The sequence below is a fragment of the Mustela nigripes genome, chromosome 3 (genome assembly GCF_022355385.1).
Source record: "Mustela nigripes isolate SB6536 chromosome 3, MUSNIG.SB6536, whole genome shotgun sequence".
Classification (NCBI taxonomy): domain Eukaryota; kingdom Metazoa; phylum Chordata; class Mammalia; order Carnivora; family Mustelidae; genus Mustela; species Mustela nigripes.
Window position 1 is genome coordinate 126854183 of NC_081559.1, and position 24477 is coordinate 126878659.

General features: G+C 42.0%; 1 protein-coding gene across 2 annotated transcripts in view; it reads right to left on the minus strand.

The window, feature by feature from the left end:
• The window catches only part of CA8 (carbonic anhydrase 8), an 87229-nt gene that overhangs the window by 58951 nt on the left and 3801 nt on the right, over window positions 1–24477 (minus strand). For both annotated transcript variants that reach the window (XM_059394622.1, XM_059394621.1), the window contains exon 3: window positions 14310–14434. In XM_059394622.1, the coding sequence (XP_059250605.1) occupies window positions 14310–14434 (125 nt within the window). The remainder of the gene's footprint in view (window positions 1–14309; window positions 14435–24477) is intronic.

A 24477-nucleotide genomic window follows, 5' to 3' on the forward strand; every position in this document is an offset into this window, starting at 1 on the left:
TCTGTGTGTGTGTGTGTATATACACATAAGTCAATATATATATTATTAAATTACTGTGAAATACAATGGAGAAAAACACAGAAGGTTAAAGAAAGCTGAAGTTAGGGGTGCCTGGGGGGGCTCAGTGGGCTAAGCCTCTGCCTTTGGCTCAGGTCATGATCTCAAAGTCCTGGGATGGAGCCCTGCATTGGGCTCCCTGCTCATTGGGGAACCTGCTTCCTCCTCTCTCTCTGCTTACTGCTCTGCCTACTTGTGATCTCTCTGTCAAATAAATAAGTAAAAATCTTAAAAAAAAAAGAAAGAAAGAAAGAAAGCTAAAGTCAGCCTCACTGATTCTGTGACATTTGAGTAGAGACCCAAAGGTGCTCAAGGAGAAGCTGTGTGGCTCTGATGGGAGCACATTCCAGACCAGAGACTGCAAGGACAAAGGCCCTCAGGTGGGAGAAGGTCCGGTCTATCCTATTTACCTCCTCAGAACCTGACACTATGCTAGAACTTGCCCATCTATTCTTTCACACACACTTGTGTATATTTATTTAAAGCCCTCTAGAAGCCAGGATTTGAGATTCCATTAGAAATCAAACTTCCCGATGTGAAAATTCCTAGAATTTACCTTTGAGTTTAATGACATAAAAATCTCAACCAATCTCAAATTCAGCATGACTTGAGGTAACCCTGACATCTTTCCTCCAAATCCCTCTCCCTCCTGACATCCCCATGTCATTTCACAACACACAATGCTCCCAAGCCCTGCGCTCAAAAGCACTATTCCAGGGGCACCTGGGTGGCTCAGTGGGTTAAAGCCTCTGCCTTTGGCTCAGGTCCATGATCCCAAGGTCCTGGGATGGAGCCCCACATCGGGCTCCCTGCTCTGCGGGGAGCCTGCTTCTGCCTGCCTCTCTGCCTACTTGTGATCTCTGTCTGTCAGATAAATAAATAAAACCTTAAAAAAAAAAAAAAGCACTATTCCTTTTTTGACAAACATAACATTATTTTTAGTAGGTACTAAAGATTACCACCCACCCCCAATTACAGTATTTGGCCAGCCCAATCTTATACTGACTATCTTCCCCCACCCCACCCTCAAACAGGAAGCCTGGGAAGAGAAAGGCAAAGCATCTGCCATCATCTCAAATCTTTGTCCCCACAGGATTCAGTATTTATTCAATAAGAGAGACAGCCAAGGTGTTTCTGATACTCGACTTAAATAACCAAGGCTAATTCTTCCCGTTGAGGAGGTTCAAATTTGATTGGAATCAAGAAGCACAAAGTCTAGTTCTCCACAGCCTTCTAGCTAACCAGAGCAGGGACACCAGTAACACTAATCCTAACAACCTAAAACAAAATTGCATGTTGTTTGCACAGAGTTTCACGCAGAATTCAGAAGAGAATCTCTAATAAAACTCAGACCTATGGAAATGTAAATATCCATGTAACTTGACGCACCTTCATGTACGCATTTCCCAGCCAATATCCTTCCTATTTCTGCCACTTCAATTTTTAAAATCCAGAAACTTCTAAGAGTCATCAGGGGCACTGACAGGGCATGGATATCTATGTTAAAAAAAATAACATAGCCAGAGGAAAAGTAGGAGGAGGAGCCACTCCAGAAACAGCAACTGACAACGGAAAGCTGTAGCAATTCCAAGGAGCACAGATATCAAGAGAAAGTCTCTTCAGAAACACCAACAGAAAGAGAGGTTCTGCTGGGTGTTGCCTAGGAAACCCACAGCAGAAATACATGCTACCCGGTAAAGATCAATGCATTCAGACCACCAAACTAAAAAGAGAGAATGAAAATCTCAAAGCTGAAAATTATTTCCCTGAGAAAACAAATCAACTCCAATTAACAATAAACACCAACTAAAATCTGGCAGTCCTCCGTGTAATGCGCTTTCCTATTGTGTGGAGAAAGCTCAGCCTTGCTTTCATGAAGTCTCAGACTGTGGAAGGCAAAGGAGGATTTCAACTATTTTCCTCTCTTCACCTTACCTACAGCAGAGAGCACCTTTGCATCTTTTTAAGGACCTGCAATCCCGACTTCTGCTGTTTTTTAAACTAATTTCAGAGTGTCCTGGGATTACTAACAGTACCGATGTAATTGAGTAAAGTGATGCTTGTTAAAACAGCATCATTCGTGATCGCTTCGGCAGCACATATACTAAAAAAAAAACAGCATCATTCATTAACCCAAATTCATCAGCCTCTCCCTCCCTACTGTGTACCTCACTTCCTGATTCCCTCATTTTCCTATTAATTATCCCACGACTATTTCCATTACTCAAGTTCCATTTCTCAGCACACTGGCCTTTTCAAATCACTCACCAAACCTTATCACGCTTGTCCTTTACGACACATCTTGTGTCCACCCCTTTCTTTTCCGTATCGTTTTTATTTTACCAGATTGTTAAGGCCCAGCTCCAAAATCCATTCTTCACAGCTTTCTCTGAGTCCAGCAGCTACTATGTATTTGTTGCTGTGTGTGGTGCTGATATAGGACAATAAATGCAAAATAATCCAGGTCTAGAAGAAGGTCCTATACAAAAAAAGGAAGAGGTCATATTCCCAACAGGGTGACAGGCCTCTTAAAAATGGCTATTATGGGCCACCTGGGTGGATTTCTGCTGGACTCAGAGAACGTGTTTTAAATTGTTTTACATCTAACCCTCCAACTGTTATCTCTTCACATGTTTTTACGTTAATTCCACCTCTTCCAACCATACTACAGAATCATTAAAAACAAACGCTGTTGTCTTATGTGTTGTGTATCTCACAGGGTTTGGCTTTAAATATAGATCCTTAACAAATGCATGCTAATTGAATGGTATGCACCACACCATCATTTTGCTTGATTCAAAATCCAGTCATAGCTTTCCTTTTACTTGTTCATGGGGAAGACAGCCTCTAGAAGGGAAAACCTCAAAGGAGGTAACCCACTGGAGCTCAGCTGAGGAAAAGCTAACAAACATTACTTAATGCTAGACCCAAGCCACTGACCCACACAGCAAGGCCTAGCTCAGCTGGAAAATAGCAAGATTGGGAGCACCATTAAAGTACGTCAGGGCTGATAAGTTAATGAGAAACAATGCCTGCTGATAAAAATCTGTAATGTTTGTTCTCTGTGACAGGGTGGATTAAGTGACATTTGTTCTTAAAAATTATTGCAAAATAGTTCCAGCACTGTACGACCCAAATTTTGAGTAGGATTAATAATTTAAGCCCTGGACCTAGCTCACCATTTTTGAAAAGGGAAACAGTTATTTATATATGTAAATGCAATTATGGCTTTGGTTTCAACAGTGACTGGCCCACACTAAGATGCTGCATTGGGCGAAAATCCACCCAAGTAAATTAGAAAAAAAAAATAATAAATCCTCCACATGCACCAAAATCTTTGCTCGCTCCATCTCCCAGCTCCTTCTAGAAAGTGGGAAACTGTGTGATTGTCTTTGGTCCAAGGGAGCAGCAAACAACAAGGGGATTTGATCCCAAATGGTTAAAATGAATAAACCTGCAATAAAAGAAAACAGAACTTCCTCCACTGATTCCTAAACATAGTTGGTCTCTTGCTAGCATCTAGTGCCATCGAATTTTAAAAGGTACACGGGAGAATTCTGAAGACTCTTATCTTGTTAAGAGGAAATGCCTCTTCCCTGTTCCGGGCTCCTATAAAGAGGGATTTTCCCTAAACAGGACTGGCCTTCCTCTACACTCTTTCAACTAACTCCTCCTCTTTTTTATTCCTCTTTTGAAATTTGAGCTACCTGCTCTCTGAGAGCAGGTTCTCTAAACCCTACCCGGCCCCTCCCCCACCAGGATCAGCTCTGCTCTCCCTCACAGGCCTCTACCTTACCTACAACTGAGCGGGCAGAGCCTTTTCTCTCCAACACTAAGCTAGGTTTCCACTGTCATTCTAGTCCTCATATAGGTGGTGTTTGGTTCTCTGTAATGATGACTCTAATAATGCCTATTTCCTAATATTTCCTAATTTGTTCAAAACGCAGGCAGGATAAAGGGATCGGTTTATGGCTCTCCTCAGAGAACTCAACAATTTAGAGAACTCATCAAGTAATGTTCGTGACAACTACCTTAACTCTGGAGCCAAAGAAATCAGTTCCACTACGTGTTAAGCTGGGTTTGGAGAACATACTTGCCTCAGGGTCCCCAAGTGAAAACATTAATTGATGAAAAATGGGTCTTTCACTCTGTCAGCTCTTATAAGCATTAATGTCTTCCTTCTATATCTAATGTTTACATTCAACAGTTTTAAAATCTGGATTTCTTTTCTATCCAAGGCTTCTAAAATTAAAAAAACCCAAAACAACTATACTGTCATAAATTACAACATTTACATCAAATGCACCTAATTATGCCCTTGAAATGCCTTCACAAAAGTACTTCCAGTGAATACCAGATTCTGTTTAAACCACCACAGGAGACATTTAGTGGCTGGCACCTCCAATATTACACCATTAATTTTTATAGTCTCTCCCTAAGTTTCATAAGGGCAGGTGCAACTGTATTATCCTGATGTACCAGCAAAGGAAGGAGCTTAAATGGCTACACATCAGTCCCACAGCAAATACCATGGTGAGCCTCAATCAGTGCAGTTCTCCTGACTGACAGTGCCAGTCACCAGAACAGGGGCTCTCCTGGAAAACCAGGACACCAAATATTCCAGTTTCCCACAGGGCTCCTGGCATGTCGCTCTAGGATTCCATAGTGAGCTCTTGTTGTGCATCACCCTAAGAAGCTAAAAGAAAAAAATGCATACAAGCACAGCAAAGCTGTGGCCAAGGTACAATTATCCTACCAACATCACTGCACCATTTTAAGTGGTCACTCTTTTTTTTTTTTTTTAAGATTTTATCTATTTTTTTGAGAGAGAGAGAGTAAACAAGAGACAAAGCAAGCACAATGAGCTATAGAAGAACAAAACAAACTTACATAGCTTTTATACTAATTAAGGTCTTACGGAGTTAAAAATCTCTTAATATTCTTTTGTTTGATTAGAAGTTTTATCATACCATTACTTAACTATCTTACACAGGAAATATTTAGTTGATTTTCACTACAAAATAAGCTGATGGTATAAATTCTACTGCATATACACACGTAATAATCATAAAAAAATGTCTCAGGAAATACCATATTGACTAAACTTATGGAGGATAATATATTTAAGTAAAGGGAACAGGGGTTTTAAAGAAAACGAAAAGACTTCAAGTTTTTTCTTCATTCATATTCTGTTAGTAACAAAAAAAAAAACCAACCAGAAAAAAAAAATCCTTTTGTTTCCCCCTCACTCCCTTTCACTAGGTTTTTATCATCACAACTGTAATCACCCCTTTGATGTCCCCACATCTCTTCCTAATCATAGGAATAACATAAAAGGAATAATGATACCTTTGTAATATAGAAAAAGGTTTATTCCTTGCCAACCTCTGAGCTAGCTTTGAGCCCTTTCCGTAGGACCACTGGGGTTTTAAGAAGTTGACTAGCTTGGGGTGTCTGGGTGGCTCAGTTGGTTAAGCAGCTGCCTTTGCGTCACGTCATGATTCCTGGGATCAAACCCCCATCGGGGTCTCTCCTCAGCCAAGAGCTTCTCAGCAGAGAGCCTGCTTCTCTCTCTCCCTCTGCCTGCAGCTCTGCTTCCTTGTGCCTTCTCTATCTCTCTGTCAAATAAATAAATAAAATCTTTTAAAAAAAAGTTTACTTGCTTGCTCAAGGTCACAGGGCTGGGATCTCCGTTCTGGTTTTGTTTCCCAGCCTGAATTCTCACCAATCCGAGCACTCGGACCCCTCCCCCACACATTGGGACTGGTAAATGGCCTGGGTTCTCCAGCAGCTTTCCAGGACCTAGACCTTTCCTAACTTTCCCGTCAGCATTAAAAGTTTCCTATCTGGTGTCTCACCAAGCCTAATTTTACTGCAGTTAAATTAATCCTGTAGAAGGGTTTACACCTAACACAGAGCCTTTCACACAGGACTCTATAAATTGTCTGGTTGACAATCATTACATCTCAAATAATGTATTTGCTTTCTAACAAGTGTCTTCAAAACCTTCTTCTAATCAGCTTCTGACAGCCAGAGTCTGCATACTGCATAGACGGGGCAGAGGGGATAAGGCCCTTTAACTGCCATGAAAACACTTGATTTAAACGTTGATCAGTTTAGGGGAAAGGAGGGGAGGAGACGACTCGCATAAACTGCATTCGGTTGTAATAAACCCCACTGGTTGTCTTTTCCCCTCACTGTTGGATCTGTTATCACTTAGCCCGGAGCCTGAGCAGTGGACTCCCAAGAAACATGTGATTAGATGGGAGGATGCGTGGATAGATGGATGGCTGGATGGATGAACAACCGACGGACAAATGAATGAACAGATGAAAGTGAGTTGTTTTAAAGATGGTCACTTAGTTACAGACTATACATTTACTTTTTAATTTAATTTTATTTTGTTTTCAGTGTTCCAAAATTCATTGTTTATGCACCCCATCCAGTGTTCCATGCAATACGTGCCCTCCTTAATACCCACCACCAGGCTCACCCAACTCCCCACCCCCTTCCCTCCAAAACCCCCAGTTTGTCTCTCAGAGTCCACAATCTCTCATGGTTTGTCTCCCCCCACAACCCCCAACTCACTTCCCTTCGCCATCTCTCAGTGTCTTCCATGTTATTCCTTATGCTCCACATGTAAGTGAAATCATATGATAATTGACTCTCTCTGCTTGACTTATTTAAATCAGAGTCTATTTTTCGTCTGAAGTCTATTTTTTTACAGAATGGGAAAGGGACAGAGGGAGACAGACAAAGAGAATCCTAACGACACAGGGATCTCACATGACCCTGAGATCAGAACCTGAGACAAAATCAAGAGTTAGAAGCTTCCCCGACTGAGCCATCCAGGTGCCCCTATCGGGAGACATATTAAGGGGATATATTCTATTGTAGAATTTAGATCTGTTAAAACCCAATTTAAAAATATTTTCTAGCTGCAAGTCTGTAACCTCCTATGAATTAATTACATATCATATTCATTTACAAAAACAAGTTTTCATTTTCTATAAATGTTCATTACATTGTAAAAGTATACATATAAAGGATTCTTTCAAATTTAGATTGCCAAAAACATGTTACACATCTTCAAAGAAGAACAAAGAATAATCTACCAAAAAAAAAAAATACTAAAAAATATAAAATCAAAGGTAGGCTCAAGGACTATTCAAAGGTCGAGCTGGCCTTCTACACTTCTATTTCTAAGTGGAATGGTAGATTGGCACATCATGTGGTACAGCTAGAAGAACATTTGTTTGTTCAACACTATAATTTATTTTCTATTCAGTAAACTGCGCAGTTTCTAACACTAAATACATTTTCATAAATGAAAAAATAAACATGTTAAATCAAAGCAGGAACTGTGTTTTTTACAGAGTAAAAACGCAAGTGTTCATCAGAATTCAGGAAACATAAAATTTGTTGTTGTTGTTTTTAACCTGGATGTGAGAGGGAGTTTCTGCAACTATGACCACAGAAAGGCCACAGCACAAAGTTCTAAATCCATCTGTCTTTCCATGAGGCTCAATTTACTAGCCCCATGGAAGAGCCCAAGATGCCAAATTATAATCATAATAATCATTTTATTGACGGTTTGTTCCTTTTTCTGATCAAAAGAAACTGAACACTCAAATTTTGAATCATTTCCTTTAGTTATCATCAGTGATAACTTGCCTTCCCTTTTCTTCTCCTAAAGTAGCCTCAATCCGAAGTATTAACTACCATGGCAAATAAAATCTCAACACTACCGTTGATTTTCCCAGTAAGAATTAGCTTTGGAAAGTGAAGGGGGGGGGAAGCACCCCTTAGAGAAATCAATTCACAGATCTTGTGTCTCCACTGTCACTTCCTAGATACACGACCCTGAGCTAGTCTCCTCCTTCTCCAGACCTTGGTGAGCAGACTGGCAAAATGGGGGAGCTACACAATCCATTAAATCCACCCCAGTCCCCAGGGAGCAGCAAGGATTCTACCTTCATGACACCATGGTCTCGCAACCTCATGAAGCCACTGAGTTTTGTCCTCACATCCTGAAAAGCCAGGGTCCCATGCCACACAGCTTCACGATAATCCTATACAAGCTAGGACATGCCCGCCTCTGAATATGGGTGCATGCAGACAGAAAAGACCCTCACAGGGGTGTGTGGGGGAGGTAGGGACTGTTATGTTACCTCTTTCAATATAGCCAATTAGAGAAAGGACCAAACATTAAAGGGTAATTCTTTCTTAAATGGAATACTTAATTAAGCAAAATATTCCCTTCTATACCCAGGCCATATACATTATGGCTTCCTGTAAGTTACCATGTAACCCTTAACCTTTTGGAGCTTCCAATTTTTCCTGTGTTAAAAAGGGAGTCTGGGGGCGCCTGGGTGGCTCAGTGGGTTAAAGCCCCTGCCTTCAGCTCTGGTCATGATCCCAGGGTCCCGGGATCGAGCCCTGCATCGGGCTCTCTTCTTCAGCAGGGAGCCTGCATCCTCTCTCTCTCTCTCTCTCTCTCTCTCTCTCTCTCTGCCTGCCTCTCTGCCTACTTGTGAGCTCTGTCGGTCAAATAAATAAATAAGATCTTTAAAAAAAAAAAAAAAAGTTTGCACTGGGTGAGCTTAAAGCCTCCTTTTGAAAACAGATTAACTGTGTATCTTATTTAATAAATAATAATAATGATTGTATATCTCATAGATCTAACCTCATCATGTTCTGTCACTGAAGTCAAACAAAGTCCGTGGAAGCCTCTAATTTGGAAGTGATTTCACAAACATGAAGCTCTACTTGAGCTATCCGTGGAAGCTCTACTTGAGCTATCCGTGGAAACAGTGTAACTTGAAATGATCCTCATTTCACTGTTACCTAGGCAAACTCTTCCTGGTATCTCCCCAGAGTATTAAGATAAACGAACACACGATAGATGTCTTTCAGTCAGGCAAATGCGCAAATGACCTGGGAGGCGGCAAATCAAAAGGCCAGACCATTTTTCCTGAAAGAAAATTTAAATGGCAGACACTGACAAGGAAAGAAAAATACAGGATCCCTGGAAGACCTGGCGGCTTGGAGGGTGGGGAATGCAATAGTCAGGACTGCCACTATTATTATGAGATGCACTGTTCACCCGGTTCTGTTGACCTCTTTTGCAACCAAGGCCAAGACTCTTCACAACTGAAGAATCCAGCTCTGCACAATCAAACTTACTTTTTCTTTTCTTTAAATATTTACCTAAACCATTCAACTTCCCATAAACCGCAGGTATGTGGGTGGCTCAGTTAACGCCAAGCCCTTTCAGAGTATGCAGACCAATGGCTGCTCTTTAAATATGTAATATAAAGATAAGAATCTGTCCTACAATATCCTCTTTTGTGGTAATCCACTCTCAAATTATAAACTTTTAGGCCCACAGAGCAAGAAAGTCAGACCCACCATGCTGGTCTACGGGCAGGACCAGTGCCCATGACTTTCATTCACCTACAGTGAAATGAGAAAACAGAACTAACATACTGAGTTTCTTAATGCTAGAATCTGTTCAAGTTACAGGTCTATGTTTATCCTGAAACTGTATCCTTCCTACATTTAGCTAGTAAAGATGATCTCTCTATAAAATGATGGGGACAGCACAGTTAGTATGTTCTTATTCGGAAAAAATAAAACTTGACCACACTACTGGTTTCCCCATCCTCTAATTTCTTTTAAAGATTAATTTATTGGGGCCGGGGGTGGGGGGAGAAATCCAAGCAGACTCAGTGCTGAGCACAGAGCCCAACTTGGGGCTTGATCCCACAACCCCAAGATCATGACTTTAGCCGAAATCAAGAGTCTGATGCTTAACCGACTGAGCCACCCAGGCACCCCTAATATTTTTTTTATTTTATTGCTCCCACGTAAAATCTAAATGCCTGTGAAGCATTCTTCCATATCAGTATGAAAGTAGCAATTCATGTATAAAGATTAATCATAATTTCCAAGAGTTACACAGAACACAAAGTTAGGCTACCTCCAAGTCACAAAGAACCTGATGACAGTCTTCTCAGACAAGTGACAGAAACAGAATATACAGCCTGAAAAGTTGAATGTGAACATAAATACTCAGAAATTCTTCTATCAGTTAGATTTGTAACAAAAATTAAACAGGAATGGAGTAAATAACTTCAGTGGTATGGTGGATGCAACCAGAAGGACAAACACACAGGAATTAATTTGACTGGATCTCAGACTTCTCTTAAATCAACAACCTTCTACTGCTGCTGCTTTCTTGATTAAACATCAGGATGCAAAAGATCCACACACTAAGTGAAGGAATTCCAGCTGGTAGACAGGACTCAGACATTTGTAAGAATATAGTTAATACATGCACGCCCCTTAGGCTTTCAAGTAACAGGAAGAAAAACGCAGTACAATTTGTTTTGCTCTTGCTAAGGCGCTGTCATGTAAGCATAAATCTGCAGTATTAATAATAGAATTCAGGTTTAGAGGATAAAAGCATAGTGAGAATGTCAGATGCCATGGAAACTCGTGTGTTTCTCAAAACTGAAAACTGCAAGAAGAAAAAACAGAAATGGCCTGCTTTATCCATCTTGCTTAGCTTAGGGTTGCCATTTAAATTGTTTAAAATCATAAACTGCTAATTTTTTAAATGATGTGGGTGCTGGCTACTAGTAGTAACAAAAATATATTCTGGGTTGTTTTTACTGTATTTATAATTTTAAAGAGTTGAGGGAGGTTGATGAATTTCTGGTAAAAGCCATTCCTGTGTTACACGTAATGGACATGATGAATATTTGTTTATAGGGTTTAGTAAGCCATCCATTTAAGTGCAAGTGAAATCGATACAAATGAAATCTGTTGGGGCACCTGGGCGGCCCAACCGGTTAAGTTTCTGACTCTTGGTTTCGGCTCAGGTCATGATCTCAGGAAGGTGGAATTGAGCACAGCACCAGGCTCCACGCTCAGCATGGAGTCTGCTTAAGAGTCTCTCTTCCTCCACCCCTCCTCCCTCCAATAAACAAATAAATCCTTAAAAACAAATTATGTATACATATGCAATTTAGAAATTAAAGTTAGTCCTGAAATGTAAATAAAAGATGGAAAGGGTCTTAAAACTTTTTAAATCACATACCCAAGAAGGTACCTACCTGATCCCCTCACTCTCCGCTATTCTATTGGCAAGGTGGCCCTTGTCTCTAAGGTGGCCCTTGAGGACAATTCAGGGCCAGAGAACCAGTGGCAAGTTACCTACCTATCTCCATGTAAGCCTTCTCATTCCCTCCTGGACTTAGTCTACGCTGCGTCTATCCCTTCTCTCTTTCAGCACACGCTGTGAATCCTCTCCTTAAAACCCAGCTCAGGGGCGCCTGGGTGGCTCAGTCAGTTAAACGTTTGCTTTCAGCTCACATCATGATCTCAGGGTCCTGGAAGTGGGCTCTGCGCTCAGTGGGGTGCCTGCTTCTCCCTCTCTCTCTGCCCCTCCCCACTGCTCATGCTCTCTCTCGCTCACTCTAATAACAAATAAAATCTTTAAAAAAAATAAAACCCAGCTCAGTATTCACAGCCTCCATTAAAACAAAGCAAAACAAAATAAAACAGAAAAAACGTGGCCTATAGATCACTCCCTCTACTTCTGCACAGCCCCCTACATTTATGCAACTCAGCGGGACAGAGCACTAAACAAACATCAGCTGATGATACAAGTATTTTCTCTAGGACAGAATCAGAGATAATCTGGGATAACAAAGAGTATAAATATTATTCATCACCTATTTTGGAAAAATTACAGCCAGTAATTCCATTATCCCAAATATAAATATTTCTGCAGAAACAAAGCCTATCAGAATTTCATCTTCACTCAAAACAAACCATTACCTGTGTTTAATGGACCAGAGCAGTTAAAATGCCACCAAGTAACAGGACCAGTCTGAACATGTGGCCTGGAAATTCTATTTGACCACAGAACAAAAAGCTCAGACCACTGACTCGTTTAATCTAATTAAGCATTCCCAAAGCTATAAATTCTGCATGTCGGAAGCAGGGCCGCTAAATTTTCATCCGGAAGTTGTTGCCTATCCAGTTACTCCCATCTCTCCCCCAATTTTTTATAGTACAAGTGGGTCTTTAAAAACTGGTTGACAGGAAATGATGAAACAGTCCTTTAAACCCAAAGCAGCCCTGCCCGTCCGTGTCTCCCAGTCCCTGACTCTGCCCACTGCTACCCTGCAGGTCCAGCTGTTTTGGACTGTTTTGTGTCCACTTTCCTCTCTGATGCCTCCTGGTGTGTGCTTTTCCTTCTCATGGTGGGTGAGGACAGTGCAGTAGCCAGACATGACACAGAGACAAGGCAGAACCGTATTCACACAGCAGAGGAGAGATGATGTCTGTAGGTACTGAGAAAAAAAGTCCCTAGGATGGTAACATATGAAGACCTGATCTTCCCCGTCAAGGTCTTAATCACAGCCACAAGGCCATAGTCACATACTCAGGTGATCTGCAGCTTACTACAACCATTTTCCCTTCACCATCCTCCTTCAAACACTTAAATATTTAACTTTTAAGACTCAAGTCTTGAGGTGCATTGGTGGCTCAGTCACTTAAGCAGCTGCCTTTGGCTCAGGTCATGATCCCAGGGTCCTGGAATCAAGTCCCTCCTCAGGCTCTCTCCTCAATGGGAAGCCTCCTTCTCCCTTGCCCCTGTTCATGCTCTCTTCTCTCTCAAATAAATAAGTAAAATCTTAAAAAAAAAAAAAAAAAAAAAAAGGCATTTGAGTCTTTTTTAATGAAAGGCATACCCTGAGATTCCTAAGGCACTTTTTAAAAATTACAATTAAATATGGAGAAATACTTCCTCTACCTTGATTCTGTAAAATAAATGTATCACTAATAGGAATTATACAGCAGTAATTTCCAGTCACTGAAGTGGGACTAGACACAGAATCTAGCCATCTTCAATACCATACCTAAGGGTATGGGCAGTTAGCAACAACAGAGAAGGAAGACTGACACCCCAGCAGCCTCCAAAATATACTGTTATGTGCCACTGACATGCTGTTTTCTGGAGACATCTGGGGGTCCTTATAGGAAAACACAGAAACAAGACCTGGACCAATGGCAACATTGTCTGAAGTTCACCAACATGGGCTGTCTCTGATGTATCCAGCAGTGGACTAAATGACGGGTGTAAAGAGAAGATGAGGGGGAGACTTTTCTTCAGGAACTATCTTAGTCAACGTTAAGTCATTACGACAAACGACCACCGCTAGAGTGGCTTACACAACATTTATTTCTCACAGTTCCAGAGGTTGAATGATCCAAGATCAAGAGGCTGGCAGAACTGACATCTGGTGAGGACCCACTTCCTGGATTGTAGGCAGCCATCTTCTTGTCTGCCCTCACATGGCAATGAGCAGGGAAGAGCAAGTTCTCTCTGGACTCTCATAAGGACACTAATTCCATTCATGAGGACTCCACCCTGGAGACCTCATCTAACCCTAATTACATCCCAAAGGCCCCACCTCCTAATTCCATCATAGTCAACATACAACTGGGGGGTGGGGGAGGCACCAACATTTTGGTCCATAACAGGAACCCACGGAATCAGTGAGAAAGACGCCGCAGACACTAAAGTTCACAGTCAAGGAGTGCCATGGCAACAATCTATTAAGTTCACTGGGCACACAGAAGAGGGAGCAATGTATTCTGCTTAGGGAATGGACTCAGAAAATGTCCCATGAAAGAAATAATACTTCAACTAAGTTGGAAAAAAGAGTAGGAATTGACTAAGGGAAGTAAAAAGGGACTTCTTCAGACAAAAGAATGACTCTTTAAAAATCTCTCTCTCTCTCTAATTGCCTGGGGTGAATAAATCCAACTTACCAATTTCAATCAGAGGCAAACCAGACTTTTGACTAATGTTGAGGTTTCTCTAACTCTGCTGGTTTTCAGTTTATCATCTATTTGTAGCATCTACAAAAATGACTTACTGAATTTGCAAAGGCAGCAGAATTTTTAGAACAGTAACAATACCGAAATGAAACCTAGTAGTGTAAATTACCTTTATAGTCAATCACCTGTGTGCACTCTCCAAGCTCACCAAAGTTGATGGTAAATGCCATTTGCTGCCCAAGCATACACTTTCTTAAGTGCTTTGTTATTTTACTATAAATTGATAAAATTTAAATGGTATACACCTACTTCTAGACTCAACCATTCTCAGTAAGTCGCTGAATATTTTACATAAACAATAAGAGTTTTACAAGATGATTTGTTATTCTTACCTCCATGGGAAAGGCTTTGAAATTAACTGTGTGCTCAGAACCACGCTGGTTTTCTCGCCCCCAATGAAATCTAACTTCATACAGTTCAAATTCATGCCCTTGAGGCAATGGACCTCCTGATAGAACTGAAAAAAGAAAGTAAGTTCTGTTTAATTAACAGAAAACATATTCATCAGTACAGTAGAACACTTTAGCATAAACACGGGGGACATTTTTTGCCAGAAAGCTCTCATGAGTTCTATAAATTAAATTCAGATAGCCAAAATGAGAAATATATTCTAACTGGGGGAAGCATTTACACTATCACACTGATACCGTTCAAAGACTATAAAATACATGGTAATATTGCATCCCATCAACTTCCTGTGTGTTTCAGATAAAGGAGTAGACAAAGAAAACACAGATTACCTATTCTCCCTGAGACTCGCACTTAGCACTGCTCAGGAGACAAGGACAGGGTTTGCGTCTCACACTGACCAGTACTTTGCTACCAAACAATCGATCATTTATATCTTGTTTACAGATCATCCTTTTGTACCATACTGTCAACTTAGAGAGTAAGTACAAGCTAATAAAATTACCTATTAAAAGAATGTTTACACCAATGTGATTTTTTGACAACAAAATCACACTTAAAAAGCTATTTACAATGTAATACCACAGAAATGCAAGTGAAGTAAAATTATAATAAAATATTAACATGATTTAAAATTTTGGGGCACCTGGGTGGCTCAGTGGGTTAAGTTTCTGCCTTCAGCTCAGGTCATGATCTCAGGGTCCTGGGATCAAGCCCCGCATCGGGCTCTCTCTGCTCAGCAGGGAGCCTGCTTCTCCCCCGTCCTCTCTGCCTGCCTCTCTGCCTACTTGTGATCTCTGTCTGTCAAATAAATAAATAAATAATAAAATAAAATTTTAAGACCTTTAAAATGTTAACATTTGGGGGAAAAATACTAACATTTGTTTCACAGGGCCTGGTCTCTATTTCTCATTTCTGGATAGGACCCAGAACTTTGTCCCAAACAGGAGCACTCTAAAGGATGATGAAAAATACACCTGTGTAAGAACCGGTCTTGAAACAACAAAACACTTTCCTTAGTTTAAACACACCCTGACGTTGTAGAGGAAAATTTTATTCATCACAAATGGCCAATTTTGACACAAATAAAGACTGTCCGTATTTTTCCTATAAAAACTGTCAATTCTAGGTGCACCTGGGTGGCACAGTTGGTTAAGCGTCCGACTCTTGGTTTCAGGGCAGGTCCTGATCTCAGGGTCCTGGGATCCAGCCCCGTATTGGGTTCCCCACTTAGCATGGAGTCTGCCTGAGATGAGCTCTCTCTCTCCTTCTCCCTCTGCCCCTCCCGCTCATGTTTTCTCTCTCTCTCTAAAATAAATAAATAAAATCTTCTTAAAAAAAACCATTATTCTAAATGATATCAGCTAAGAATTAAAAGTTTTTTTAGTCAAGAAGTTGACAAAATTTATCTCCTCTCCCAAGAAGCAGTCCCTGAAAGAAAGGAGCATTCACACTTGGGCCAGCTTGTGGAGGAACAGTAGTGCCCAAAGCTGAGTGCCACACAGAGGGACAGGCCCACTGTCCATCCGTACCCTAAACCTCAGTGGAGAGGAAAGGGAATTGATGCAGCAATATTTATTTGTTTGCCTGGTTCATCATCTAATTACTTGTTCCAAAAGAATTTAAGGCTTCTTACATCAAGTACCTGTCATCCAGCCAGAAGGCATAAATTAGAAAGAAGAGCAAAGGGAAAACAAAGACAGAGAGGGAAAACAGATGGAGATGGGAGGCTCCCGCTCAAATGAAAGTCATGAAGTCCTTACGAAAAGCACCCTATGCATTTGGTTCTATGCTTTTTGCCACCTCAAAGAAGAAAAAGAGCAGCAGCAGCAAAACACAATTATAATTTTCCTTTCCGGCGGAAAAGAAGTGAGACACATGACCTTTAGGACGATACTATCTCACATGGGTTTTATGTTTTCTTCATGTCTGGTCTTGTAAGTTGTACAGCAAATTGTAGAGGCACCTGGGTGGCCCAGTCAGTTAAGCGTCCAACTCCTGGTTTCACCTCAGGTTGTGAGCTCGGGGTCGTGAGATCAAGCCCCGTGTCAAGCACCGCGTCAGGCTCCGTGCTCAGTGTGGAGTCTGCTTGAGATTGTCCCTCTCCTGGCCCCTTCTGCTTATTCTATCTCTTTCTTCTGTGAAATAAATAAATCTAAACAAAACAAAACAAAACTGGAGGGGTCAGTATCACCTTCCCAATGAATAGGGTCGAGAAAAGGTAACTGGGACAGGTGAAGTGTGATGTGCCCCAGGCACCCAGCTAGCCAGCTCCAGGAGCCTGGAACTCGGACCTTCTGACCCACGTCTCACACTGAGACAGGACAGGGAAATCCACATCTCTGCGTCTGTGAGCTGGAACTAAAAAAACCAATGAGTTCTTTAAGCCTGGATTTCTAAACTGCAGTCCATCCTTTGAGTACTACACCTCATCCTATTTCGCAAAACAATTTTAAAAAAATGTAAACACGTGGATCACAAAGGTTTCCAGATATCCCAAACGGCAGAGCAAGTGCAGGGCATCTTCTCCAACAAGCACCCACGCTGTGGATGAAACCCTTGTATTCCAACCAGCCATGCCCCAGTTTGGGCATAACCTCAAAAATCGCTCCTTTCCCCCTGGCTGCCCGATGTTGGTCTTAAGAAAAACCAGGAAGGAAGTCTGGACTGTACCCACTCCCAAAGGTGGAATGTACCCCCCTCCCAAACCAAAAAGAATACATGGGGGATAGCTTCTTTTGACATACTCCGGCCACACTCCGGCCCTCATCACCAGAACTCCAAAACACCCCTCACCAGGGCAGTGAGAGCCTGATCTGAGGGGTGGGAGCCAGTTCCCTAACACTTTACTATCTACTATCTTTTTTTTTTTAACACTTTTTTAAAAAGATTTTATTTATTTGAGAGAGATAAAGACGGAGATAGTGAAGAGAGAGCACAGCAGGGAGGAGAGGAAGAAGCAGGCCCCTAAGTGGGGAGCCAGGTGTGGGACCGGATCCCAGCACCCCAGGATCATGAATGGAGCCAAAGGTCACCACTTAACTGACCAAGCCATTCAGGGGCGCCCCTAACACTACTTTCAACAGAAGGTGGAAACTGTCTTAAAGAAGGCTTAACTCCATGCTGCAGAGGAAAAAGAAAGGGCAGCATTGTGCCAGGAAGCTCATGTAGCCCAGAAAAGAGGATTTATAAAATCTTTCCCCCAAACTTCTTCCTAGGGTATGTGCACACACAAGAGCGTGGTATTTCTGAGCCTGGGGAGCGCCGTCTACCAAGGCTTTCCTCTAGAAACGGAGATAAGTGACCTTGACAGTGAATTCAGGGCACCAAAATACAACGCCCATCTGATGGATGCCCAGGATTTCTTTCCTAAGAACCAAGCCTTCAGCTTAGAACTTGATGACAGAGCTGCTATTTTAAATGCCCTAGAAACTCAAACGGCACCAGTTTATGTGTGGATGGGGACCAGCTCCAAGCCCACAGGGCTTCATTTACTTATCCTTTCAACTAATATTTTTATACCAGAGACCACATTAAATGCTTAAGATACACCAACTCTGCTAAAACCGACAGAATTCACTACCCTTGAGAATCTTACATTTTGTTAGAGGGAAATGAAAATTCACCCATTTATGGAGGTCAGTGCTTTGCTGAGCGGTATGTGGTCAGCCCCTAGCAGATTTGTTAGCTGTGATGCCATTATGTTCAATAAAATCATGATGAAATAAGACCCTCACAGGTCTTACACTCTATCAGGTTGAAAATAAACACCAAGAAGGGAAGCATTCAGCCGGGGCCTGGTCCCCAGGAAGAAATGACAAGGACACAGCTTCCAGCCATCAGCCAAGGCTCTGGGTACCAGTCACTCTTGCTGCAGATGAATAATCCAAAGTTAAACCACACTCAAATCACATGGCTGTACAAAGCCATAAAAAATAACAGAATACTGAATTAAGAATTTTATGAGGGGCTGGCTAAAAGCATTACCTGTTCATCCCCTAAGAATGCTAGCATTGATAGACTAAAAATAAATAGTCTCTCTGTTTTACCCACTTGGCAACATCCTCTTAAAGCATTATTCTCCTTTTTCCCAGCTTATTTTTTTAATAAGGAAACTACTCATACCAAAAGGGGTACACTTTTCCTATATTTATGAGTATCAAATTTTGATAAGTGACATTTTGTCACCATGTGGCAGATTTATCAGTTGTGATGTCATTATGTTCAATAAAATTACAATGAAACAATGTGAGAGGGGCGCCTGGGTGGCTCAGTGGGTTAAAGCCTCTGCCTTCGGCTCAGGTCATGATCCCAGGGTCCTGGGATCGAGCCCCACGTCGGGCTCTCTGCTCAGTGGGGATCCTGCTTCCTCCTCTCTCTCTCTCTCTCTGCCTGCCTCTCTGCCTACTTGTAATCTCTGCCTGTCAGATAAATAAATAAAATCTTTAAAAAAAAAAAAAAAAAAAACAATGTGAGAGTCCCACTGATGACACCCTGCATTTCCTTAGAATAACACACCTGCAGAAAGAATGGAAAATAAACTGATGCCATTGCCACTAGCTGCTTTTTCTTTAATGCTCTTTAACAGGCACAGCTATTATGCTTGTACATATAAAAAGAGTTCCTCTCAGAAACCTCTGCAAAATCTGAGAAACCCATAAAGGCATGATATATATGCATTTACCTAAATCTAGCTAAGCTTCCACAAGCCATTGCAGAAAACGAATTTGCCAGAGAGGTCAAAGGCTTAGCCTCCCTCATTTGAGTTCAACTCGCCTTTTAAGATGGACTCCTTGCCCAGCCCTGTGTTGCCCCCCAAAGGATGTAAAAAGGAGAACACAGTCTCATGCCGGAGGGGTATTCTCAGTGTTTAAGAAACAATGCTCCCATTTAAACGTGAGATGCAGGAAAGGCACCCAGCAAGGGCCATGCCAGAACCAAGGGGGCATCAGAAAGTCAGAAAAGACTTTACAGAGGAGATCACTAAGCAGAGTCTGGAAGAGGAAGCAAAGAGAATTGAGTAAGAGCATTCCAAGCAGAGAGAAGGGAACAAGAAAGGACTGAGTCTATTCCAGGAGAATAAAGGTTAGGCTCCCAAGATGTGAGCACCAGGAGGGGAACTGTAGGCTATGCCTATGAACTGGGAGGTTATTATGGAGGGAATCACCAATAGCTTTTAAGTAGAAGACTAGTAAAATATTACTTCCATACCTTTGTGAACAGTGGACCAGCAAAGAGCAAGCCTGACCAGCTGACTGTTATAACTCAGGCACAGATAGTGAGGTCTGGAGACAGAGTTCTTCCCAGCCCTGCTGTGTCCCCAGCACAGAGGGAAGCTGTTAACTGCTGTGTCCCCCAATGGATCTAGACCCAAACAGTTCATTCTCAACGGGTCTAAAGATTTTATAACCTCAGTTTGACTTTTAAGGAATCCAAAACGTATTCACAAAACATTGCAAGAAGAGTATAAATTAGTTCTTCTAAAAAACATTTGAAATCTTGAAAGCAATAATTATTTTACTCCCTTTACCTTCTAACCTACAGTTTCACTTTATATTAAAGAATGAATATCGGGGTGCCTGGGTGGCTCAGTGGGTTAAGCCTCTGCCTTCAGCTCAGGTCATAATCTCAGGGTCCTGGGATCGAGCCCCACATCAGGCTCTCTGCTCAGCAGGGAGCCTTCTTCCCCCTCTCTCTCTGCCTGCTTCTCTGCCTACTTGTGATCTCTGTAAAATAAATAAATAAAATCTTAAAAAAAAAAAGAATGAATATCATCAGTTCTTAAGAGTGGGGGCAACATGGACAGTACAGAGAAGAGGCCAGTCAGCCTGGGTCTGCATAAGCAAAGGGAAGCAGATTAAGACAACTGTCCAAGTAATCCAAGACCCCCAAAGTTTGCTAACAGGTCAATCATAAAGAAATTCAACCCTGACATCTCATATAAGTAAACAATACAGAGCCACTGTCTAAGTGAAGACAATTTTAAGATGTTTTTGACAACCCCATATTTAAATCAGCAAGGCTATTAAGAAGCACTATAAAAAAAAAGTCATGTTTTTGGGAAAAAAAAAAGTATGATTTAATAATAAAAGTAATCTAGCCTAAATTTAATATTGAGAATTATAAAAGACCCAGAGGTAGAACTGTCTAATTAGGGTTTCTATAATAAGTTACAACAAAGGACACAAATGACCTATTCTGATTAGCAATTTCTCCCATACCAATGGTCCATTAAAAATGTCATTACCCTTGGGGCGCCTGGGTGGCTCAGTGGTTTGGGCTGCTGCCTTCGGCTCGGGTCATGATCTCAGGGTCCTGGGATCAAGCCCCGCATCGGGCTCCCTGCTCCGCAGGAAGCCTGCTTCCCTCTCTCTCTCTCTCTCTGCCTGCCTCTCGGCCTACTTGTGATCTCTGTCTGTCAAATAAATAAATAAAATCTTTAAAAAAAAAAAATGTCATTACCCTTAACACACAGCTTGCAGTCAGATGGAATGATGTTCTATTACAGAAGCTTGGCCAGTCTCACACTTTGTCAGGACTTAACTATTCAACCACTGAGGCTAGAAATCTACAGTTATATTTTTATGCTTAAGCTACTCTTTATACCACTGCAATATGTCTGATTTTCATTTGTGCACACTAACCATGGAGATTCCTGTACTACAATGATTCACCAGTTCGACAGAGAAATTAAATGATGGATGCGGCAGCCTTCATAACACTCTCCAAACTCCAGGAGATAACAGGACCCAGAATGTGATGCTTGGCTCAACTCCATGTCAGGAGGCACTCCGTCACCTCGAAATATGCTCAGAGCAGAGGCGGAAGCACAGTGACAGGACCCAAAGCGTGGTCCAGTCACAGGGGCTCCACCCCGGGGCATCCCTCCAATGGTTCCCTCCTCAGCGCTGGTCCACACACCCCATCGCCGACTTTCTGTGGATGGCATCTCAGAGACCTCCCTGTGCCCTCCCTGCCTTTCCACTGGCACTGCCAACACAGCCGCTCCCACTCTCTCCCAGATCCCATCTTACTCTGTATGGCCCAGTGAATTTTCCTGAAACATATTTTACAGAAGAAAAAAAAAAGATTATACTCTTTAGGATTTGGTTCAGAATCCCTCATGAGCTTGCTCCAACACAGCCTCTTGATGTATATATTAACCTCATTTTCCATGAATCAATCTTTTCTTCCACATACACTTCAGGATTCTCTTTCCCTCATCCAAGGTCCAGACCTTCCCACAGCTGCATCCTTTTTGCTTATTGCCCTCTCTTCCGATATATTCCAATCTTCCCCATCCCAATGCTCTTCATGCTTCAGTGATCACTGCCAATGCCACCGCCTCTGCCCATCCTCCCCTCAAAATGGCAGCCAAAAATCACCTCTTCTGGTGTACCTATCTCACACAATCCACCACTGTAATCTTCCAAGGGCAGCTTGGGAGCCTGATTTCTATTTGCCTGACCCAAAGCAGGCAACACTTTGCAGAAGGTAAAACAAAGATTGCCACCTGCATCTGGCAAACCAGAGAAAACTGGTAAAAGAAACCAAAGCCTATTGCTAAGTGAAAGAAGTCAACGTATGCTTCTAACTGTACGACATTCTGAAAAATGCAAAACTATGGTGATGGTAAAAAAGATCAATGGTTGCCAGATGGAGAGAGGAAGGGAAGAGTAGGTAGAGCATAGAGGATTTTTAAGATGATGGAACTATTCTGTAGGACAGTATAATGGTGGAGACATGTAATTACACATTTGTGGAAGCGCACAGAATGTACAACACCAAGAGGGAACCCTGATTTAAACTGTAAGATTTAGGTGATAATGATGTGTCAACACAGGTTCATCAACTGTTAACAAATGTACTACTCTTGTTTGACTCTTTGGCCTGGGGGTCAACAACCAGAATGTTGACAACTAGGAGTGAGCCACCACATCCCTTTCCCCAGAAAACTTAATAAACCAACAAAAGTTCCTTCTACAACATGGCCAGATCCTTACATAATCACATTACTGTGATGCCCACCAGATAGCAATCCCTGTCCACATGCACAGAGCTTCTAATCCAATTTTTAGACCCATCCCTAAATATGAACAAAGAGCCAAAGATAAGTAGACTTTGGAGAAAAACTCCCATCTAAAAGAGACCAAATAAATAAAAGAACCCAGAATAAACAGAGACATAGAACAGGAAAAAAAGAAAGACAGACAGACAGACAGACGGACGGAAAACAATGGAGAAAGACTCTGCACTTAGGAAATAAACAGCAGAAGCTGTACTTGAATGACTAAGAAAAGTAGTATAAGCACAACTTTTTTAGAAGTTAGAACAGAAAGCAAAAGTTTAATGGGAAGACTAGAAGATGTAAGTTGAGGAAATCCACCGAGAAGCAGAAAAAAAGACAAAAACAGAGGAGTTATGAAAGAAGAAAATAAAGGAAAAACAGAAAATGTATCAATTACCTAATGTAAGAAAATTTCTAAGAAATGGAAGACACAATCATCCAAAAGCCCACCAAGCGTGCACCACAGAAACATAAAAGGTAGCCAACCATGAGCCCTCACATGCCCTCCTTCTCAGTTACTGGAAGACGGACTATAGGAGGGAATAAACCAAGAAACCCCTGACATAAGGGATCAACCTCAAAAATGGCTGACAGCATCCAGGAAACATGGGCTTGCACAGGAGAGATAAGCCAAGGGACCTCGTGGGCATAAGGTCCAGGAGCTGTGGGTGATGGCTAGAGGGCAGGCCTAGAGATAAAGCAGGAGAAGGGAGAGGCCTCCAAAGGGACAGGGGAAAGACCAAGGTGAGGGAGGCAAGGACTTCTCGATGTAGCTCTGCCATTGCTCAGAGCCTGGAAATAAAATCATGACAGATAAAGTAAGAAATTAAATAAACAAAAATGCATTAACTCCAGGGGAGAAAAACACCACATTGTTCAGTAAAGGAAATAGATTGTAGTCTCAGCTGGAAACAACAACTACATGGTCATAATGATAAAAATACTGAGTACTAATTTAAAGAAAAATTGTAAGGGTGCCTGGGTGGCTCAGTTGGCTGAACGACTGCCTTCAGCTCAGGTCATGATCCTGGAGTCCCAGGATTGAGTCCTACATCAGGCTCCCTGCTCAGCAGGGGGTCTGCTTCTCCCTCTGACCTTCCCCTTCTCATGCTCGCTCTCTCTCTCTCTCAATCTCTCCTCTCTTTCAAATAAATAAATAAAATCTTTTAAAAAGAAATTGTTGGGGGGGGGCACCTGGGTGGCTCAGTGGGTTAAGTGGCTGTCTTCGGCTCAGGTCATGATCTCAGGGTCCTGGGATGGAGTTCCATATCAGGCTCTCTGCTCAGCGGGGGTCTGCTTCCCCATCTCTCTCTGCCTGCCTCTTTGCCTGCTTGTGATCTCTCTCTCTTTCTCTGTCAAATAAATTAATAAATAAAATCTTTTTTAAAAATTTTTTAAATTTTAAAAAAAAAAGAAATTGTTGGGGTGTGTGGGTGGCTCAGCGGGTTAGGCCTCTGCCTTCAGCTCTGTTCATGGTCCCAGGGTCCTGGGATCAAGCACCGCATCGGCCTCTGCTTGGCGGGGAGCCTGCTTCCTCCTCTCTGTCTGCCTGCCTCTCTGCCTACTTGTGATCTCTGTCTGTTAAATAAATTTTTTTAATTGTAATTTAAGTATACAGGGACAAAAGAGGGGCAAACCATAATGGGGGAGGGTAGTTAGAGACCAGCCTCATTTTCCGTAGCAGAGAGTTCACAGATATCTCACATGTCAAAGCAGGACCCTATGAACATACCCGTGAGGGATGGAGACAGGAGAAGTAGCTAAGAGTTCAAAGTGATTGTCACCAAGGCAAAAAGTTTTAGGTCGGGGATGGGGTCTCCCAAGGGCAGAGAGAAACAACATATAGCACCAGTCAAATTGTATATCCTATTTTGATAAAGATAACCCTTGATTAAATAAATGAAGGATAATGTGCTTGGTGCTTGCAGACTACTCCTTTGAGAAGCTTAAATATCCTAAAAAAGGGGGTACTTGGGTGGCTCTGTGGGTTAAGCCTCTGCCTTCGGCTCAGGTCATGATCTCAG